At 43.1% G+C, this 22598-nt stretch overlaps 1 protein-coding gene across 1 annotated transcript in view; it reads right to left on the bottom strand.

Annotated features, from left to right (window-relative positions):
• Positions 1 to 22598, bottom strand: part of B3GAT2 (beta-1,3-glucuronyltransferase 2) — a 78558-nt gene that overhangs the window by 18056 nt on the left and 37904 nt on the right. Inside the window, exon 2 of the mRNA XM_047734430.1 lies at positions 15660 to 15804. Coding sequence (XP_047590386.1) covers positions 15660 to 15804 — 145 coding nt within the window. The remainder of the gene's footprint in view (positions 1 to 15659; positions 15805 to 22598) is intronic.

The following is a 22598-nucleotide window of genomic DNA, read 5'->3' as shown; positions in this document are numbered from 1 at the left end:
GGAGCCAAGATTATACAACAAGGATAGCACAGACTCTCCAATAAATGGTCTTGGGGAAACTGGACAACTACATGAAAAGAATGAAACTCAACCACTATCTTACATCATACACAAAAATTAACTCCAAACAGATTAAAGACTTGAATATTAAAACTGGAATCCATAAAACTCCTACACAAAAACATACATTGTAAGCTTCTTAATGGCAATCTTGGTGATGATTTTTGGATCTAATACCAAAAGAAAAGGCAAAAAGAGCAAAAACAAATAAGTGCGACCACATCGAAATAAAAAAAGCTTCAGCCCAGCAGAGGAAACCATCAGCAAAAATAAAAAGAGAATGGGAGAAAATATTGGCAAATCATATTGCTAGGGGAGTTAACATCCAAAATATATAAAGAACTCCTATTACTCAAAAAAAAAAAAAAAAAAACAAACAAACCATAACAATCTGATTTTAAAATGAGCAGAGGACCTGAATACACATTTTTCCAAAGAAGACATACAGATGGCCAACAGAGACATGAAAAGATGCTCAACATCACTCACCATCAGGGAAATGGAAATCAAAACCACAATGAGATATCACCTCACACATGTTAGAATGGCTAGAGTCAAAGAGACAAGAAATAAGTGTTGGTAAGGACATGGAGAAAAGGGGACCCATGCACACTGTGGGTAGGAATGCAAATTAGTGCAGCCACTAAGAAAAACAGTATGGAGATTCCCCCCAAAATTAAAAATACTATATGATACAGCAATACCACTTATGGGTATTTATAAAAGAAAATTAAAAACTCAAAAAGATCTATGCACACACAACCCTCTGCCCCATGTTCACTGTGATATTATTTACAATGGCCAACGCGTGGAAGCAACCTAAATGTCCACTGGTGGATGAATGGATAAGAAGATGTAGATATATACCCACTGGGATATTACTCAGCCATAAAAAGAAGGAAATCTTGGGGCCCCTGGGTGGCTCAGTGGGTTAGAACCTCTGCCTTTGGCTCAGGTCATGGTCTCAGGGTCCTGGGATCGAGGCCCGCCATCGGGCTCTCTGCTTAGCAGGGAGCCTGCTTCCCTCTCCCTCTCTGCCTGCCTTTCTGCCTGCTTGTAATCTCTGCCTGTCAAATAAATAAATAAAATCTTAAAAAAAAAAAAAAGAAGGAAATCTTGCCTTTTGCAACAACGTGGATCAACCTTGAGTACATTAGGCTAAATGAAATAAGTCAGAGAAAGACAAATGCCAAATTATCTCACTTATATGCAAAACCTAAAAAAGAAAACAAACAAACTCACAGATCCAGGGAACAGACTAACAGTTGCCAGAAGGAGGCAGATAGAGGGTGATCTGAAGGTACCAAGTCTCAGTTACAAAATAAATAATTCCTGGGGATGATGACTATAGTTAATACTATATTGTATATTTGGAAGTTAAAGAGAGCAGAACTTAGTCCTCATCACAAGAAAAACATTTTAACTATACATGGTGATGGATATTAACGAGACTTACTGTGGTGGTCATTTTGCAATATAGACAAATGTTGTACACCTAAAACTAGTATGTTACATGTCAATTATATCTCAGTTTAGGAGATGGAAATCTGCTACGTAAGTACTGTTTTTCCATAATCTTGTACCTTCCAGTCTTGGCATCTGTGAACTATCCAGATGCGTTGATAGTAGTGTTTCAGGAATCATTTTCACTATGCTTAAATCAGAAATAGAAAGCAGAAAAGGAGGCTGTATAAAAGGAATGCGTCCTTTACTTAGTGACTATGGTGTCTAAATTGCCACTACTTCACCTAAATGTTCAGCTACAGATTTTCATGGCCCTAACCCTAAATACTCGTGTGCCGTGTGTGCTCCTAGGGGGCAGGCAGAACTCTGGTCTTCCACATTTATTTCCAATTATACCTTCGAATGATTTTCTTCTAGTGCAGAAAAGGAATGAAAAAGCATGACCTGGCTGTTAAATGGATCTGTTAATCTGCTCCATAATACAGACTGAAACCTTATAATTGCTTCGGGATAAGCCTTATTTATTTTTTTTTTTTGGTCCAGTTTTTAAAACTCCTAAAAAGCCAATTAGCAGTCATTGTTCCTTGTGGAAAAAATAAAACACTTTTCATTTCTAAGACCTATTCTTTATTTAATCTATAAACAATTCATTTGAATCTTTACTCTGAAAACAAACCATCACAGAAACCTAAGTCTTCTAAGGAAACTGTCAGGATGCTGAATCAGGATGGAAAGAATCAAAGATAAATTAAGAAGCCTTAATTAACTGATACTAAAAATATCCATGATGGATTTTTTTTTTTGGTAGGTTGGTGGCAGAGAACTAAGACATGCCTAAGACTGAAGTTCAGAAGGGGAAGTGGTCCTGTTGGCTCAAAAGCCAAAAGGACTCTGATGGGACATGAGGTGTTGTCTGTGTTGAGAAGGGCTCAGTCAACAAGGTTGATGGTGTCTGATGAAGAATCACTGTCTCATGATTTATTTTGCCTATGAGATTTTCTGCTTTTCCTTATCCATGAATACTACCAAATGTGCCCCTAAGCCACTCTATTCCAACCCAGAAAATACAGCAGAACCGGAGAAGAAGGAATCTGTATTCCTATTCCTCAGACCCCAGCACATAGAAGTAAAATAATTTTTCACATAACATAAAATAACGATGTAGCAAGAATATGGAGAAATTGGAACTCCTGTGCATTGCTGATGGGAATGTAAAATGATGCAGCCATGGTGGAAAAAAGTATAGCAGTTCCTCAAAAACAAACAAACAAAAATCAAACATACAATACCATATGGTCCAGCAATTCTACTTCTAGGTGTACACTCAAAAGCACTCAGAGCAGTGGCTTAGTGTTACTTGTACACACATGTTCACAGCATTATTCACAATAGCCAAAAGGTGGAAACCCAAATGTCCACCAATGGGTAAATGGGTAAACAAAATGTGGTCTATATATACAATGAAATATTATTCAGCTTAAAAAAGGCATGAAATTCTGACACAAGCTACAACACGGACAAACCTTAACGACATCATGCTAAGTGAACTAAAAAGGACAAACAGTGCCTAACTGTTCCTAATGTGGTTCCTGAAACAGTCCAATTCATAGAGCTAGAAAGTGGACTCCAGGACTGGGGAGGTTTGGGGCACTAGTTAGTGTTTCATGGATACAAAGTACAAGTTTGTGATGATGAAGAATTTATGCAGATGGAGAGTGGAGGTCACTGCATGACAGTGTGAATGTACCTAATACTATCTCCTACTTGAAAATTAGTTAAAATGGCAAATTCTATGTCAAGTATATCACACCACAATTTTAAAAGATTAAACGTGCCTTCCCGGTGAAAACCGTTTTTTAGATTGCTGGTGGTGCTTTTCAGTTGTTGTAATTTTAAAAACTCCTCTCCTATGCTCAAATTCTCTTCTTGCTTGGCCCATGGAAGTGTTTTCTATGGAAATTAATTTTACTGAGCATTCTCAAACTTTTTCAGCAGCGGCTATCCTACCTCCAACCTCCACATGAGACTCAGTGGGTAGCAGAGCAAGAGGCCACAGCTACGAGCCCCCAGAAGAAATGGAAGAGTAGCGGCTGACCACCTACACGAGCCGTTCTTATTTCTAGCTTTATCTAGCTTTATCTTTATATCTAGCTTTATCATCACTTCAGACTTTAAAAAAAAAAAGAAAAGGAAATTATGGACACCCTCCCCACTAGCAGCCACACCCAAGGATTATGGTTTAATTATCAGTGAAGAAGCCCACGTATAGATGTTCTCTCAAATTCTGATGTGTAGCCAGGTTGAGACCCACCGACTTAGACACTCCTTAGAGAGCTCTCTGGAATAGAACTCAACGTTCAAAAAAATCTCACCATTTAGAAATAATGGCATGGGTGCCCTGGTGGCTCAGTCGGTTAAGCATCTGACTTCAGCTCAGGTCATGATCCCAGGGTCTTGGGATCGAATCCTGCCTAGGGCTACCAGTTCAGTGGGAAGTCTGCTTTTTCCTCGCTCTGTGCCTTGCCCCCTCTCCCTCTCAAATGAATAAATAAAACTATTTTCTAAAAAGAGAAAGAATGGCAATTAGGGCTCAAAAGGAATAAGAAGCTATAAAACTTTGAATTCTGATAACCCTTAAACCAGAAATAAAGACAAGTTAGAATTCAAGAATTCAGCAAACATTTGTTCAAGCCACTACTGTAAGCAGCCATGGCCAGGCAGGTAGAAGAGATGACGCCTCTCCCAGTGGAGCTCCCCGGCTCCATGAGCAGAGGAAGCCTGGGGCAGGCAGGACACCCACGTGAGCACTACCCTGAGGACAAGTGCATGAGGGGAACATGTGGGAGCAGCTTCTATCTGCATGGAAAAATCAGGGAAATTTTCCCAGAAAAAGCTATCCCTTTACTGAGTCTTGAAAAGGGACTAGGAATTGGTGAGGCAAACCTGGGAAGATAAGGTGACATTCCCTTTTCTGGAAGGCAGCGTGTGCCAGGCTGGATTACCCTGGGTCCAGGAGCAGGTGGCAGTGCTTGGCTGACCCTGGTGGTGGGTCAAGGTGAAGTGATTTGAAATGAGGTGGACTCAAGTGCACAGCGTCTGGGGTTTGGTGATACAGCTGCTCAGGGGGCCCAAGAAGAGCACCCACTAAGTTCAGCTTCTGAAGCCAGTGCAGAGACTTGACCTCGCCAGCCCCCAGGTCAACCACGCATGGCAACGACCCTTAATTCTCACTTACACTAATACACTGTCTGCCTCTTCAACAGAGTCCAAATGAAAACTCTATCTCCAGACGCTCTCCCACAAGCTCTTAGGAAAGTCAAGGTGGTGACAAAGGACGTTTCTCCCCTCTTGTGACCCGACTAGAAAGTGTGAGAATCATTCTTTGAAATCCTTCCTCCACGTGCCATCCATAATTATGAAATGATTTGTCATCTGGGAAATCATGAAAATGAACATAAATCTACTTCTCAACTTTCTAATGATCTTCTGTTTTGTTTTTTTCTTATTGATCAGTCTCTTTTTGGAGTACTTAACCTAAAGCCAGGGACGGTGTTTATCTCCACATGCCATCCTGCACACCGAGTTCGGTCCCTGAATGATGATGAGCACAGGTCCACTAGCCAGGACAGACACAAAGTCCATCATGAGCCCAAAGCAACGAGTTCACATGCTCCTAGGTGTTACCGTCAGTGATGATCTGAAGCGTCTCTGTGTGGTGAGAATTCAAACACTGACAGAACAGCAGAAACTTCTGCAGAATCTGTTCTCCTTTCAAACTCACCACAACCCAGAGGGCAGGTAGTTGAACCCCTAATCTCTAGGTGGGGAACCTCGGCAAGCATGGCCTTCTGTGCCCCGGCGGAGCATGGGTGGCAGCGATGCCCCTCCCCCACAGTCCATCTCATCAGTGCTCCAGTCCCCACGGTCATCAGCCACACACAGCACTAGGCCAATTCCCCCAGACAGGCCTATGAGTCGTCTGAACGCAGGGGACAGGGGAACACAGACACAGTCTGATCTTGCTTCTTGGTGAAGAGACCCACCATTCAACAGAGCTGTTCCAAGTGCCCTGACCTTGATGTCGTATTCTGTGAGGAATTCCATTTCCCATTCTGCAGATGAAGAGCACGGAGGCTCACTGATCAAGAACTTGGGTCACCTGGCAGGCAGTGGGAGTGCCATCTCTGGAGACCCGCTAACCTGAGCCGGGTCACCGTGTAACTTTGGACAAGTGACTTCGCCTGTCCATGCCTCCATTTCCTTGTATTTAAAGGAGGAGGAGAATACTAGCACCTCCCTTGCCGAACTGAGTGAAGATAGAACAAGAAAGCACCCAGAACACCAAAGACTGCCTGACGCCTGGGATACGAGCCTGATGCTCAGCGAGCAATAATCAGGAAGTCGGCTGGGCTTCCCAGAGAGAAGCGACAACTTCTCATTTTCAATGCTTTATTTGCTGAAATTCTGAGGGATACCCCTCCACTTCCACCAAGCCCTACTTGAACACAGCCACCCTGCCCTCAGCTGCCCCGGACAAAGTCCCCTGGGGACCGGCACACAGACACGTAGGCGCTCCTCACCCCACATGCCCACCGTAACCCCGCACAGATGCGGTCCCTGTGGACAGAACGGAACACGTCGACGAGGCCACCGAACACCTGCTGGTTTCCAGAATGTACCTCATTCTGGATTTGTTATCTAACAAACGGGCAACGGGCTGCCCTCCCCTCAACACTCCGTCACCATCCCTGTGATGTCTAAGTTCTCAGGACGGAATCACCATGCCCCTGAAGCTCTGCTTCCGTCCCAGGGAGCCCACACACCGCTCCAGTGACGGTCACACCGCACCCACCTAAGGACAAGGTCCCACGATGGTCCCCAGACTCTGCACTGAACCATGACACACTGTCACTCTACTGAGAACACAAATTTTATCTTCCTTACACAAAACACATGGAAAACAACGCATTTAATTTACAAATGGCCTCAAAGTGGCAGAACAAGGTTATTAACCCCCTTTAAAAAAAAAAAAAAAGATTTGAGAGCAAGAAAGAAAGAGTAAGCGAGCATGCACTAGTGAGTGCAAGTGGTGGGAAGGGCAGAGGCAGCGGGAGAGAATCCTAAGCAGACTCCCTACTGAGCAGGGAGCCCGGAAGCAGGGTTCAGTCCCTTGACTCTGAGATCATGACCCAAGTCAAAACCTAGATTGGGACGTTCCACCGACTAAGACACCCAGCTCCCATACCTCTCCTCTTTCTTGCAGTAATTATATTCACAAGGCAAAGTAAAGTATTGCCAATTCTGGCTATGTTCATTTGGCTTTGTTGATCTGAACCCAGGCTGATGTTTACTACTATATTATCTACCGAGAAAGGTTTTTGCCAAGGAAATTAATCCAGACAAAATTCCTTCTCAACAAATATCTAGAGAAAGAAGGCCCTGTATAACTGTGATTGGCTGAGAGCCCAAACTCCACAACCCTCCATAAGGACAGAACACGCACAAGAATCCAGAGCCTGGAAACTTGTCAAGCAATGGGATTTTCTTTTTTCCCAATATGAAGATTCCTATTTTTATTACTATTTTCCTATTTGTATACAGCTGGCATTCTGGTTAACAGAATGTTCTAATTACCTGAATCACCATATACTTTTGCACATAAGTTATAACTCAAAGTATAATTCAACAAATTATAATAAAACCAAAATTAAATTTAACATGTCCACTATCACCATATCATACAACATTGTTCAACTAGCTAAACTAAAAAATGTCACAAATCCGGGGTGCCTGGATGGCTCAGTGGGTTAAAGCCTCTGCCTTCGGCTCAGGTCATGATCCCAGGGTCCTGGGATTGAGCCCCGCATCGGGTTCTCTGCTCAGCAGGGATCCTGCTTCCTCCTCTCTCTCTGCCTGCCTCTCCACCTACTTGTGATCTCTGTCAAATAAATAAATAAAATCTTAAAAAAAAAAAAGTCACAAATCCCCCTATACCCACAGAAATGAAGACAAATTTCTATTTCATCAATCAATCCTCATAGGCTTCCCCGAGCTTGCCTCACCCCTGAGAACTGCATATACCCTGAGGTTTGCTGTTCCTTGAAATCGCTCAGACCTAGGCCTGCACCTAAGGCACCCCTCCCAGGCTGTGTCTTCCACAATGCCCTTGCCAAACTGTCCTCAGCAGCAGTTCTCTTTTCTCTTATATAAACCCAAAACTTACCATTCATACCTCATTTTCTATGTCATGGGACAGGAAGTTACACATTTATCATAACCATTCTCTCTCTGCTAGATACCAACTACTTGGGGGCAGGGGCTATGTGTTCCCCACAGGCTCCATGCAGTCCCATGGTCAGCAGTGTCAGCGGGATTCAGTCCACGGTCTCCTCCCACCCCGTTAATATCCAGCAGACAGCCAGCCTCCAACAACCAGCATTGCCACCTTCCCGGGTCTCGGTTTCCTTAGTTACCTCACCTCCTTATTAGGAATAAGAGGTGATTCTGTCAAAGTCAACTTGTCCATCTGAAGTCCCAGTCCCCCCAACCCCCTATTTCCTCTTCTTTGGGACTTCAACACATCTCTTTTTCTCACAAAACTTCAGCTTCTCTTCTTTTATTAAAGGAAAACAAAAAAACACTTCTCCTACGCCTTGAAACGGCTACCATCTCTCTTCCCTTCTCAACCCTGCCACAGTTCTTAAAAGAGTTGTTCCTGACCTTCCTGCCTCTTAGTGGTGTTCACCATCCCCACCCCTGAGCACACTATTCATCCTACTTCCCCAGAGGTCTCTTCTAAAGCATGGATCTAAGTTTCATTTTAAAAAGGGCCCTTCGCATCTCTAGAGACTATACTGGAAATGGGGATAAGCCATAGGGATGCAGAAGGTAGGTGCCAATAGAAAAAGTATAAATACAGTGGCCCACGTACAACCTCAATCCTTAGAATCAAAACCCGTCAAAACTCATGCCACCTTTGAGTTGGACCTCAGAAATAATCCCCCTGTCTTTCTTGCACATAGCTCCCTGCAGCCCTTCCAGCTACTTACTTCCATGACATCCTCTGTGATCACTGTCCTGACCCAGTGGAACCTCCCCAGTCCTCTCCTGGACTGAACATTCACTTCCTCTTGCTCTACTGGAAATCTAACTTTCCTTGGAGGAGTCTGCCTACTTCTTACTCCTCTTGAATTCAGGCCCTCCATTCTCGTATATCCCCTGTTCTAGGAAACAGCCTAATTGCCAGCCATCTTAATGACACCATCTGGATGTCCGGCTCTCACACTCCCACACCCACCAAGCACCCTCCTCTTTCACATCCATGACACAAGGCAGCCAACAGTCAAATCCATGACCATCCATCCAACCACCTCTTGCCTCTGGTTACTCTGCCCTCGGCCTGGGCCCTGCTCCCTTCCCTGGCCTCTCCCGCTGCAGCCACTTGAAATGGCTGCATCCTGGGATGCCCTCCAGGGAGCTCAACTACTTCCAGAGCTTCAACACACCCACGTCCACAGGACTCCAGTCCCCAAAACTGAGAGTCCTCCTAGATTTCTCATCCATCTCATAATCCATAAATAAAATGATTTCATCACTTCACAATCACGTCTTGTTTTTACAAGTCACGCAAACATCCATAGACAAAGCTGAAAGTGACCCTGAGACATCACCAATGTGCCCTCTGTTTTTGTGCAGGAAAGCACTAGTAAAACAGGGACATGGTAGACACCCTTCTTTAGGGTAGGTAAGCTATGCTTTTTGAGTCCGTGGTATATAAAAAAAAAATTATCTGGTCTTTGTGCCTCATTCTTTTTTTTTTTTTCCCATTTTATTTCTTTTCAGTGTTCCAGCATTCATTGTGCACCACACCCAGTGCTCCATGCACTACGTACCCTCCATAATACCCACCACCAGGCTCACCCAATCCCCCACCCCCACCCCTCCCAAACCCTCAGTTTGTTTCTCAGAGTCCACAGTCTCTCATGGTTTGTCTCCCCCGCCAGTTTTCCCCAACTCACTTCTCCTCTCCTTCTCCTGATGTCCTCCATGTTATTCCTTATGCTCCACAAGTAAGTAAAACCATATGATAATTGACTCTCTCTGCTTGACTTATTTCACTCAGTATAATCTTCTCCAGTCCCATCCATGTTGATACAAAAGTTGGGTATTCATCCTTTCTTATGGAGACATAATACTCCATTGTATTTATGGACCATATCTTCTAGATATATACAGAACATTCCACCCTAAAACAACAGAATACTCATTCTTCTCGAGGGCACATCGAACTTTCTCCAGAATAGACCACATACTGGTCACAAATCAGGGCTCAACTGATACCAAAAGACTGAGATTATTCCCTGCATATTCTCAGATCACAATGCTTTGAAACTGGAGCTCAATCACAAGAAAAAGTTTGGAAAGAATTTAAACACTTAGAAGTGAAAGACCACCTTACTTAAGAATGTTTGGATCAACCAGGAAATCAAGGAAGAACAATTCATGGAAACCAATGAGAATGAAGACACTTCAGTCCAAAACCTATGGGATACAGCAAAGGCAGTCCTAACAGGGAAAAATACATAGCCATCCAAGCCTCCCTCAAAAAGTTGAAAAATCCAGAATACACCAACTCTCTTTACACCTCAAAGAACTGGAGAATCAACAACAAATTAAGCCAACCTCACACACAAGAAGGGAGATAATCAAGATTAGTGCAGAAATCAATGAGATAGACAGTAGAGATATAGTAGAACACATCAACAAAACTAGAAGCTTTGTTTAGTTTGTTTAGAAAAAATCAATAAGACTGATAAACCATTGGCCAAACTAATCCAAAAGAAAAGAGGACCCAAATTAATAAAATTATGAATGAAAAGGGAGAGATCATGACTAACACTGAGGAAATAGAAATAATCATCAGAAATTATTATCAACAGTTATATGCCAATAAGTTAAGCAACCTAGGCAAAATGGATGCATTCCTGGGAATGTATAAACTTCCAAAACTGAATCAGGAGGAAACTGACAACCCGAATAGACCAATATCTAGTAACGAGATTGAAGTAGTGATCAAAAACCTCCCAAAAAACAAGAGACCATGACATGATGGATTCCCTGGAGCATTCTACCAAAGATTCAAAGAAGTAATAATAACTATTCTCCTGAAGCTGTTTCAAAAGATACAAACAGAAGAAAAACTTTCAGACTCCTTGTATGAAGCCAGGATTACCCTGATCTCCAAACCAGGCAAAGACCCCACCAAAAAGAATTTCAGATAAATATCCCTGATGAATATGGATGCCAAGATTCTCAACAAGATCCTAGCTAATAGGATCCAACAGTACACTAAAAAGATTATCCACCATGACCAGGTGGGACTTATCCCAGGGATGCAGGGGTGGTTCAACATTCTCAAATCAATCCATGTGACAGAACAAATCAGTAACAGAAAAGAACCACATAGTCCTCTCGATGCAGAAAAAGCATTTGACAAGATACAGCATTTGTTCCTGATTAAAATGATTCAAAGTATAGGGATAGAGGGAACATTCCTCAACTTTATAAAGGCTATCTATGAAAAACCTACAGCAAATATCATCCTCAATGGGGAAAAGCTGACAGTCTAGTTCTGGGCCAGGAGCTTTTATTGTAAAACCCTTAGCATTTCTTGAGGGATGGGAGTGACTTTGTTGTGCTAATGAGGTGGCTGCAAAGGGTCTCTGGAGAGCTCCAGAGTGGGGGCCAGTTCCTGGAAAAACCAAGCACAGGATTAGGGGGTCGGAACATGGGGCCATGTCGGACCATGCCGAAGGACCATGCCGACCTCTGGGGATAGAAGCTGGAGACTGAGTTCCATTGTGCAGCCACTGAGTCAATCAAATGTGCCTAATAATGAAACTATCTAAAAACCCTGGAGGCAGAGGGTCCGTGGAACTTCCCACGCTGTGAACGCATTAATGCACTGGGAGGGGGCTAGAGCATTTCACAAGGAACAGCACAGCAGCTCTGCATTCTCTACCAGACCTCAACCCACGGATCTCTTCATGTCACTGGTCCTAATTTGCACCTTTTGTAAAAGGACTCTAATAATAAATAAAGCATTATCCTGAGTTTATTTACTAGTCCTGCTAGCAAATTGTCAAACCTGAGAGAAAAACAACAGATTTACAGCTAGTCAGGAGTGCAGTTGGCCTGGGACCCCCAAATTGTTGTTGGTTAAGCAAAGGCAGTCTTCGGGACTGCCCGCTAACCTGTGGGGTCTGAGCTGACTCCAGGCAGTTAGGGCAGAGCTGAACAATGGTGCACCCCGCTGGGTTTTTACTGGAATAGAGGCCCTACTCTGGGCCGGGCACTCAACTGGGAACCCTATGGGACTGTCATTAAAGGAGCACAGAGCCCTGCCTGCCATCTCACGCACAGTGAAAATTCAAAACAGGGATCTCAGCCTTAAGTTCTGAATTTGAACAAATCCACACCTCCCGGCGAGGCTCAAGATTATTTTAAGCTCAGTTCTTTCAAGCAATGGTTCTCATTGACACCTTCCTGGAAGTGGCCAAAAGCAGTCTGTCACTTGAAAATGACACCCTGACTTCCAAAGAGAGCTAAACTCTTTGTGTGGAGTGCCTTGCTGGCATCAGTCAGAGCTAGCTGGTCAGATGCCCGAGGGGTAGGAGCTGAAGCCCAAGGCTCGGGCCCGCAGCAGGTGTTCCAGGGTCTTCCTGCCCGGCGGAGCAGGGTGGCCAGCAGCCAGGGCAGAAGCCGCCTGCGTGCTGCTTCCCCGGGCAGGGATGGCCGCCGCTGCTTTCCCTCCGGAGCCATGGTTTCATGGTTTCACTAGTCATCATTCCTAAGTTTGGGTTGTTTTTTTTAGCTTTCGCCCAGTGTGACAATCTCTGCTTCTGCCATTAACACCCCTACACGCTAATTCCAGAACAACGTTTCCTCATCTGAGAGCAAAGATCGCCCCTGGCGAGTCCAATATGGCAAAATAAAGATGGGCACAGGGTCAAACTCCCTGAATGGTGTCAAACATTACAGTTCCGAGGTCTGATACTCAAATCAGCTTCGAGTGACAGGCGAGGCTGTGACTTCACAGAAATCCAGGCGGGACAGACCATGACAGGCTTCCAGTGAAGGGGCTCGCCACCCCCACAGCAAGACCGTTGTGGAAATGTGCCCTGATGGTGAGGCGTCAAGTATCTTCCTCAGCTCATGGGAATCCAGGAGAGGCCCAGGCTCCAGCGCGGTCCTCTCACTCCTCTCCCACAGACCGTTTCCTGAGCAGCTGCCCTGACCGTCCAGAAGCCAGCACGAAACTGGCCTTCTGGCTTCTCTCTCCCCTTCTAGACACTATGAGTGCATGTAACTTAAAAATGAAGTGGGAAGTACCGTTTATATGTGAAGGTCTGTGAGGTCTTGCCCCGCTTCCCACAGAGAATATGTGAATCTTGCGTGAAATGTAAACAAAGCTGTGACTTTTTAAGTTTTCGGAGGAGAACAAACTCCCTCCAAATCAGAATCATCACCTGATCAACCAAATCACTCTCACTTAAAGGCTTCCAAATATACTAATAATTTACTGAAAACTAATTTGCAAAAGCAAGTGCATGTGTGAAGAAAATAATTTAGTGTGGCAAAACCTATTTTCTTAGAGACAGAAATTATATTCCTATTTTGAAACAAGGATAATTAAGAAATAGGCAAATCGTTCATATTTTATGATAGTCCTTATATTATGCTTTGAAAATATATTGAAATGTTCACAAAAAGCCAAACATCAGTCATGTCATAGACCGAAGTAAAAAGGTACCAAATATCTTGTCACAGGCCAGGCCTAATGCATAAAACACATGTGCCTTTCTTGAATTTTAGATATATCTATTTGGATCCAAACTCTGGGGGGAATCAATGCAAATATTCAGTGGATTTACTGGATACTTGATCATCTACGTAAAAGTTCTTATAATAAAATCCAGAAAGACTTAATCCAAGTTGTTCTCACCTTGAAGCTACCTTGCAGGGCTGTGGGCAGAGATCCTGTGTAATAAGGAGACACGCCTGCCGAGCCTGTGGTGAAGCAAGGCTCTGGGAAAGGTAAGGGCCAAACACATATCAGCTGGCTGCTTTAGCAGTCTCAACTCCTCACTTAGGAACCAGGGACCTGGGCACCTGAGTGGCTCAGTCAGTTAAGCGTCTACCTTCCACTCAGGTTAAAAAAACATGGGGTCCTGCGATCAAGTCCCGCATTGAGTCCTGCCCCCGTGGAGCAGGGAGCCTGCTTCTCCCTTTGCCTCTGCCTTTCTCTCTCTCATGAATAAATAAATAAAATCTTTTAAAAAAAAAAAAAGGAGTGGGGGGGGGACCAGGGACCTGGCTTCTCTTTGAGCTTCCCAAGGACAGAAGCCTGGAGAAAGAAGAACACACCAGAGAAGACCTCAGTGGTCGTTCACACTACATCTCATTCTACACATGGGGAAATGAAGTCCTAGGGAAGCAAAAGACTTTGTCTAATGTTCTCGAAGTTTTCTGCTCAGAGTTATACTTCCTCTCAGCAAGAAACCAGATTCTCCAAAGACACAGCCTTTTCATTTCAGAGTGATGAACTCCCATTTCATTGAGGAAAGGCCTCTTTTGGGAACCCTCAGGACCTTCCAAGTATGACTGACCTCACCTCTGTCTGCCTTCAGGTGAAAGACTTGGTGAAGACGGCACTCAGCCCTGAGGCTGCGGGGACTGAAGACCAAAGGGTAAGGCTTATGTTGGAGGAGGTCAGAAAATAGAGAGGGGAGCCCAGGACAGGGTGACCAGGGAAGGGTAAGAGCTCCAAACTGTCCCTGGGGTCAGAGACCATGAAATACATTTCCATAAAACTGACACTCAGGAAATGTCTCTTAAACAGAGTAAAAATATCCTAGTCTGTTCCCTCCCGTGATGCAGGGCAAGGGGTCCCCCACAGCGTCATGCACCAGAACTCACCCCAACAACTCTCACTCCTCACACTCTTCATAATCTTGCTCCCTCAAATTTATAGGATCGTCAAAATAAAAGTGATGAATCCAGTTCAGAATGCAGTCTTCGTCCCATCAGAATGCTGAGTGCAGTTGGGAAATACACACAAAGGTCTGACCAAGCACAGGATGACAGACAGACAGACAGGGCTGTGTTCTAGAGTTGAAGATGGAGGAGATTAACCTTGAAGCTTTTCTGCCTCCATCTTCTAGGTTATAAATGTCAGTGATTTTTCTTGCCTCTAAGCCTCATGTTTTAAACTGCATCCTTCCACAGTTACCACAGGCATCGTCTTATATAACCCACTGAAAAGAAGTCACTTTATGATAATGTAGCATTCTAGGATTCGTGGACTACTTATAGGTCTTACTCAATTCAATGGGTTGGTCAGAGAATAAAAACTTCATTTTCTTTAGAGGGGGGGAAGGGCAGAGAGAAAATCTTAAGCAGACTCCACGTCCAGCATGGAGCCCAACGTGGGGCTTGAACTCACAACCCTGAGATCATGAGCTCAGTCAAAATCAAGTGCTGGACTCTTAACTGACTGAGCCACCCAGGTGCTCCAGGGGATATAAACTTTAAAAGATAGGTACACTCAGTTAAGCAATGGTTGAAAAACCAGAAACCCAATTTTATGTTTCAGCTATTAAATGTATCAGTAAGCACTGAATTTATCAATTAAGCATGGAAGTTATTAGCTTGTCAATTTTATATCACTATTAAGCTTATCAGTAAGCATGTCATATACTGAAACCAACTGGACTCAGAGAGAGAGGGGAACCAGAAGGCACAGGCTGCAGCCCCGGTGAGGAGGGGCCAAGTCTGGTTCCCACCACTGACCGGACACTCAGTCCAGCACCCGGCAAATACACGCTTGTTGAAGAGAAGGCCGCATGGACAGCTGACTAAAATGGGACAGAATAATCATTTCTAAGCACCCATGAGGTCCATTTCTACTTGAATTAATCAAAAAGTCTGTTTCGAAGGTTTACTTGGTTTATCTGCTGAATAGAATACGACATAGGGTCTTTCAAGGCTTCCTTCCTCCAGCACACTGTTACAACAAACAGGACCCCTGGAAGAGCAATCGGGGAGGAGCAAAGGTCACCACCCACACTCCTCACCTGCCATGTCGATGGCAAAAGGCCTGTCTGCTCTCCAGCCGGTGTACCAGCCCACGACTTTGCCGTTTTCCACCAATGGACGTTCATAGCGTCGCCCACCAACCAGGCCCACTGGCCAGACAGAGACTTTGCGTGTAGTTCGCATCTATAAAAAGAGGAAAGAGATGTGGTTTAAGTTTTCTGAGGGAAAACAACTCGAAGGGAGGAAAGAAATGTGAACCACATAGAAGAAATGGGGTGGTGGGGTGGAGGCGGGGCATAGATTTTCAGAAGCTGAAGGTCCTGACAGAACACTTCTAAGGGCAGACCGCTGCCCGATGCCCAGCTGCTGGGCACCATCAGTGACCCTCTGTCACAGAGTCCGCTGGTGGCTCAAGGCTTGAGAGAAAGGAAGTGGGTGTCAGTATCTGGACATCACTTATTTTAAGCTAAGTTGTGACTGTCAAAAATATTTTCTCTTTGCTTCCAAGTTGAATCTTCATACTTGGCATCTTTGGAAGTGAAAGGGTTGACTTCCCTTTAGGAAACTTGACTGCTCAGTAACAGCAAAAAGTCCACTCAGAAAAGCCGCAGGAGTTGCCTTTCCTATGACTTGTTTATTTATACAGACACAGAAACATTGGCTGAGGGTGTTACTAATGGCATCCAGATGGAGAAGGGATACTGGGCATCCTCAAGAGAGACCAAAAAACAAAAAAACCCCACACCCTACATTCCACTTTTCAAGGGCAACTGAGCCCAACTAGAGGAGGAAAAGCATCATGAGGGCAGCTGGAGAAGCTCGCCTTCTCTCTTCCAGCACACACTGTAGTATCTGGTGGAATTCTGGTTAAAGACAGCCCTCCGCTGAAAGTGATTTACTGGATTTCTTTAAGGGAAAAGACATGTTCACAACAAAGCTTGCTGATGGCAGGGCAGCATTCTGGGGGGAAGCCTCCATCACCACCTTCTAAGACACGTGTGAAACAGGACCGTAAGCAGCCCACAAGACATCTTCCTGCTAACTAGAAGCTTCCCTTTCCTCGGGCACATACGTATACCGGGCCCATGGCTTGGCCATTAAAGTACAGGCTGCTTTCAGCTCCACGCACCCTCTCAGCAGGGGGTGTCCTTGGGCATAACTGACACAGCTGCATTTGGTGGACTGTTGTAATGACAATTTCAACACCAAAGCCTTTTTTCCCCCTCCAACACCAAAGCTTCGTGCTCAGCATGGAGTCTGCTGGAGATTAACTCCCTCTCCCTCTGCTCCTCTCCTTGCAAGTACACACTCTCTCTCTCTTCCTAAAATAAATAAAATCTTAAAAAAAAAAAAATAGAATCTTTGCCTAACTCAAAATCACAAGAGTTTTCTCCTCCTCTCCACAAGTATTATAGTTGTCGCTTTTAGGTTTATGATCTATTTAGGTTATGATCTAGTTAGCATTAATTTGTGAGTATGCTATGAGGGGCTGACTGCGTCACCCAAGCACCCCTGAAGCTATGTTCTTTCTCCTTTTTGCATACGGATATCCGATTGTTCCAACCACACTATGTGAATGGATATGTGACTGTCCCAGAGCTGAACGGTCTTTGCACCTTTGTGGGTTTATTTATGGACATTCTCCTCTGATCTGCTGGTTCATTTGTTGATCTTGATGCTAACACCCTGTCCTGATTTACTGTGGCTCTAGAGTACTCTGGTAGTCCGGCAGTATTAATCCTTTGTTCTTCTTCATCAAAGTTGTTTTCACTGTTCTAATTCCTTTTCCTTTCCATATGAGTTTCAGATGCACCTTGAACATTTTAGCAAATTTTTATTGGGATTGCATTAAATCTACGTATCAATTTGGTGAGAACAGACAGCTTAACAAAATGAGGTCATGAATAAGACATAGTTCTTCATTTCCGTAGATTTTTCATTTTCCTCAGCAATGTTTTCATGATTTAATTCTTGAATCAATATTAACATTTAATGTTTTGTGTCCTATGTCATCTCCATAGGTGGGGAAAAAAAAACCCCAGAAAGTTTACTAAAATTTCCACAGAAATATCACCCTCTCCCCAACTCACTCCACCTTCAAACTCCTGTTCCCTCACACACTGCAGAAAGTGTAAACATTTCTATCTTATGTATCAAACGTGCAAACATATGAAAAAACTAAAATCTAAATACATGTGTTTTTCCTAAATTGACACAATGGCCTTATATCTATCTCTAAGGTATTAACAACAGTACTGTTCTTTTTTGGTATTTCCTTAAAATGTGCATGATTTTTCAGCTCCCAAATTGCTTTTGCCCAGAACATTAAATTTTCAAATCTGCCAAACACTGGGAAACAGACCCCTTCTCCACCTTGTGTGTCCTCTTGAAAATGCATAGGTTGTGCCCTACATATGTCAGGTGCCAAAAAATTCTTGATAAGCACCAGGTAGTAACTGAAAGGAAGACCACGTGTAACAAGAAAGCAGTGTGTGCCTGTGCAGGCCAAGGGACCAGCTCACCATCAGAAGAGGAGGAGGACAGACAATAAACGAACAGAAGTTTAAAATGATTTTAAAATAGGAATGGAGAAATCCCCATTAAGGAGAATAATAAACCATAACTGTGAGACCACTAGCGTGAGGGAATTAAACATGGCCAAACCTGCGTTGTGGCAGGTGTTTCACTTAAGCCGGGCCAGGAAAGACATGCAGGATTTGGCCCGCAGACATCAGAACAGCCTCAGGTTCTAGGTAATGAGATGAATCCAAGAAACAAAACTTCCCATTTCTGTGCCAGTTTCTTGCTAGAAAATGCAGGTTTTGCTTATCACACTCCAAATTCCTGAGAGCAGCTCAGAGCTAACACTTACTTGTGCTGGATTTTTTCAGAGAATTGGGTGTTCAAAGGTGAAGGAGTGACTATCTGAACACAGGTGATATGGCAGGATTATGTATGCAAAATTTAAAAAAAAACTTGTCATTTAAGTAGTTTAATACTTTGGAAGGATCCAGATGCCCTTGTCATGTGTGCACGGCTCTGAGAGTCAGCGTGGAACGCTCTATCAGAGTTAGACACACGGCCCCTCGGTACCCCACTGCTATATCACATGGAATGTGCCAGACATTTCAAAGGAAAATAGCACAGCTATTTACAGAACTTCTTCATTTCACCCCTGGGAGATATCCTTTGTTCTGTGTCCTTTTCACTCAGTCTATGCTCTTTAAGAATTCCTCAGCAGCCACCTTTTCTGAGAAGGGGGGGAAGATAACAATGACTGTTACTATTAAAAGTAAAAGCACTTTCATACAACTTAAATATTCTTGGTATTTAAAAGTTTTGTTACTTTATTAACACAAAATAATAGTTACATAAGGGGCACAACCTCAAGTGGCTGTGTGAGCCCCAATCTAAAACAGAGGACTAAACCTCTAGATAGAAGATGAAAAGGAAGCAATTCACATATTTCTAAGAGTTACAGTATTAAAAATAGATCCCCAAGGCATTCTATTTATTCAATGCCAAAGTCATAATCTGTCATTTATTTCTCCCACCACAACCTCGATTAAATAGACAGGACTTGCACAGCAATGTTAACCAGCCAAAATCGTAGACTATTTCCATAGTCCCAAGGGCTACTAAGGACACAAAAGATACCTCTGGTACATCTCCACACTCTTCCTAAATGCCATTTAAACTATCGAAGGGCAGGCGGGCCTCATTGGCTCGCCTAGCTGGCTCAGCTGGTTAAGCAGCAGTCTTGATCTCAGTGGAGGTCTTGAATTCAGGGTTGTATGTGCAAGCCTGTGATAGGCTCCACTCTTCAGTGCTGTGGAGACTACTTTTAAAAACACCAAAAGCCAAAAACAACAAGAAAAACTATCCCAGGGCAGGTGGTGGTTGTTCATCTTCATCTTCTCCAGGAAAGGAGGGAGGCAGGTAACTACTTCCCCCACCTGTGTCTGGTGACCCTCACCAACAATCAGCCCCTGAGTTTTTTAGCCAACTATTTTTTTTCTGCAGCCTTACAACCTTTTGGTCCCTCCCTGGGGAACAGCTAAGAGCCAGCTCCAGGGACTGGAATACTTCAGAAGATCACACTAGGTGATCATCAGAATGCCCTTAGAGTAAAGCAGAAAGAGTTAAACAAAAGCCTTTAGCTTTCTTGAAGACACACCACTAAGGTGAAATCTTGTCTTATTTTTTTCAAAGGGAAATGAATAAAGTTCTTGATTTTCTGAAATTTAAAATACTGTAAGTGAGTTGGGGAAATCGGAGGGAGAGACAAACCATGAGGGACTGTGGACTCTGAGAAAAAAAAAACTGAGGGTTTTGGAGGGGAGAGGGGTGGGAGTTTGGGTGAACCTGGTGGTGGGTATTATGGAGGGCACGTATTGCATGGAGCACTGGGTGTGGTGCATAAACAATGAATTTTGGAACACTGAAAATAAATTTTTTTTAAATAAATAAAAATTAAAATGCTATAGGCAACCTTAAGGAGAATTACCATAAAGAATGACACTCTGTATCCTGCTTTTTTAACACTGCAGTGGGAAAGAAAAACAACCTAAATCCAAAAGGATCCAGTAAACAGAAGACACAAGGAAAGAGCAGGACAAATACAAGGAATAAATACAAACATGATGACCTGGACTTGAGGATCCTTCTCCAATTTCACTGTCCATAAACATCTGATATTTCCAACAGAGAAACTACATTACATAATCCAATGTACCCATAAAATCCCTTGGGAACAAGTTCGAAAATTAATGTTATATCTGTGTTTTCTTTCTTGCATCTGCCCCCTAATGGTTTTTAGCATCAATTTCCTTCAACTAATGGACACTTGGCTCAATGCTATTCATTCCAGAGTCCTTCACGTATCTTTATATTGCCTGGGATTTTTTTTTTTTTTTGCCTGATTTCCCTATACCTCCATTCCCACAGCATGAACTTTTGAGGTGCATAAAGTATCTAAGAATTCTAGAAAGCAGAAATGCTCCTAATGTTATATTCTAAACTCATCTATGTTATTGGTTAGAAGATGAAGTCTAACATTTCTTCCATTCCTGCTGTATTTTTTCACTAAACCATCCATCACATAATGTGTGTCCAGTGCTGTGCTAGGCCCTGAGCAAGGCTGACAACGTTTTCATTTACCAAGCCAACATTCCAGGAGAGAAAAAGCAATGACACGTTGAATCGCAAAATTAGTTACTTAATTTCTATGCTGATAAGGACTGGAAGGGAAGAAGACAGTCTATAGGAGCAGGATGCAGAGGATCTGATGTGATCTGGGATCTGCTGAAGTTTCCTTGAGGACATCAGCATGAGCTAAGTCTAAAGCCTGAAGCATGAACCACTGTGGACAAGAAGACCAAAAATATTCCAGGAAAAGGAATTCAGGTTCATGGGCTCCTAACAGGGATATTCCCCTGCATTCTTTAATTAAAACAAACAAACAAACAAACAAACCAGAAAATCTATTGTGGACAGTGGCTGTTAGGAGTCAAGTTTCTCACTGTTGTAGTAAGAATTTACAAACAGAAGAGAAAGCTAGAATTATCCATGTGGTTATAGATTAGAGCTGGAGACATCAATATGAACTCATTTTTAGCTGAAATGGCTATACAGATAGAGAGATGTGTCTACATGGGTTAGTATCACAGATAGTTATACAGATGGTTATTGAGATGGTTATACAGATAGAGAGATATGTATACATGGATTAGTATTACATGTTTATTTCCTTGCTCTATCAGCAGACAGGGCCCAGAAATAATGACACTCCAGTAGCAATGAGCCCACCTGGTGCCCAGATCTTGGTTTCTAATACCATACTCTAATAGAAGGAACCAGACCCCCTCGCAGAAGTAGCTGATTCTAGGTCTGAGGCAAAAAATACACAAGACATATCCCAAGGTATCTTTACATTCAGAAAGTAAGGAAGTGCTCAAGAACAAAAGCAAATGAAAAACTGCACATTGATCAGAGCATATAAAAAGACATGCAGGAGAGTCAACTGAAAGAGCTCCAATTGGCCAAAGCTGGAACAATGTGAGCAACAAATGAAGAAGCATTGGATTATATCTTAAAGTATAAATACTAAACACTAATATAACCTAAAAATATAAATGACTGAATAAATAAGTAAATGGACAATAGACAAATCTCCCATTCAGAAGCATTCCAAAAAATTTATGCAGATAAATTCCCAACAAGGAGGTGGAATGCATTCCTTAAGTATGAGCTGCACACAGTAACTTCTTTCCAAAAGAAAAGCCTGGAAGGAAGTCTGGAGTGGGGAAGGTGCTTTACAGTAAAGAGAGCTGATGAGACAAATGATCAAGGTTAACATCAACATTGGTAAATCATGTTGATAGAGTGCATCTTTCTTATGATGTACCAAGAAAGGCTACCTCTATGGTCTTTTCTAGTATCATTCTTCAATAAAAGGAACAGGGGCTTCTTGGGATAAATGGCTGATTATAGGAGTGGGCAGATCAGACACAAGGTGAACATGAAGCATCTTATAGCCCCAGGAAGTAAGGAAGTATTGAAAAGCAAACAAACAAGCAAACCTACAATGATGGAGGTATGTCAAAAGGACACAGCCAACTGAAAGAGTTCCAATGGTCAGAACCAGAACAACTTGAGTCATAAAATAATGTTGATTCTATGTACCCTTGATGTGATGTTATGAACGTAGCACTTACCACGGTGGTCTTCTTCCTTGAAACCAGTAATCCCACAATCTACTCAGGAAAAACATCAGACAAATTCCAATAGAGGGGACTGACTAATACACTTAGTCAGTGGTCCTCAAAATTGTCAAGATCATTGATAACAAGAAAAATCTGAGAAACTGTCACAGCCAAGGAGAACCTCAAAAAACTTGACAACTCAATGTAATGTGGTATCTAAGATGGGATCCTAAAACAGAAAAAGGCCATCAGGTACAAACCAAGACCATCTGA

This window comes from Lutra lutra, chromosome 6, assembly GCF_902655055.1.
Source record: "Lutra lutra chromosome 6, mLutLut1.2, whole genome shotgun sequence".
NCBI classification, from domain to species: domain Eukaryota; kingdom Metazoa; phylum Chordata; class Mammalia; order Carnivora; family Mustelidae; genus Lutra; species Lutra lutra.
This window is presented reverse-complemented; position numbering and strand designations above follow the sequence as displayed.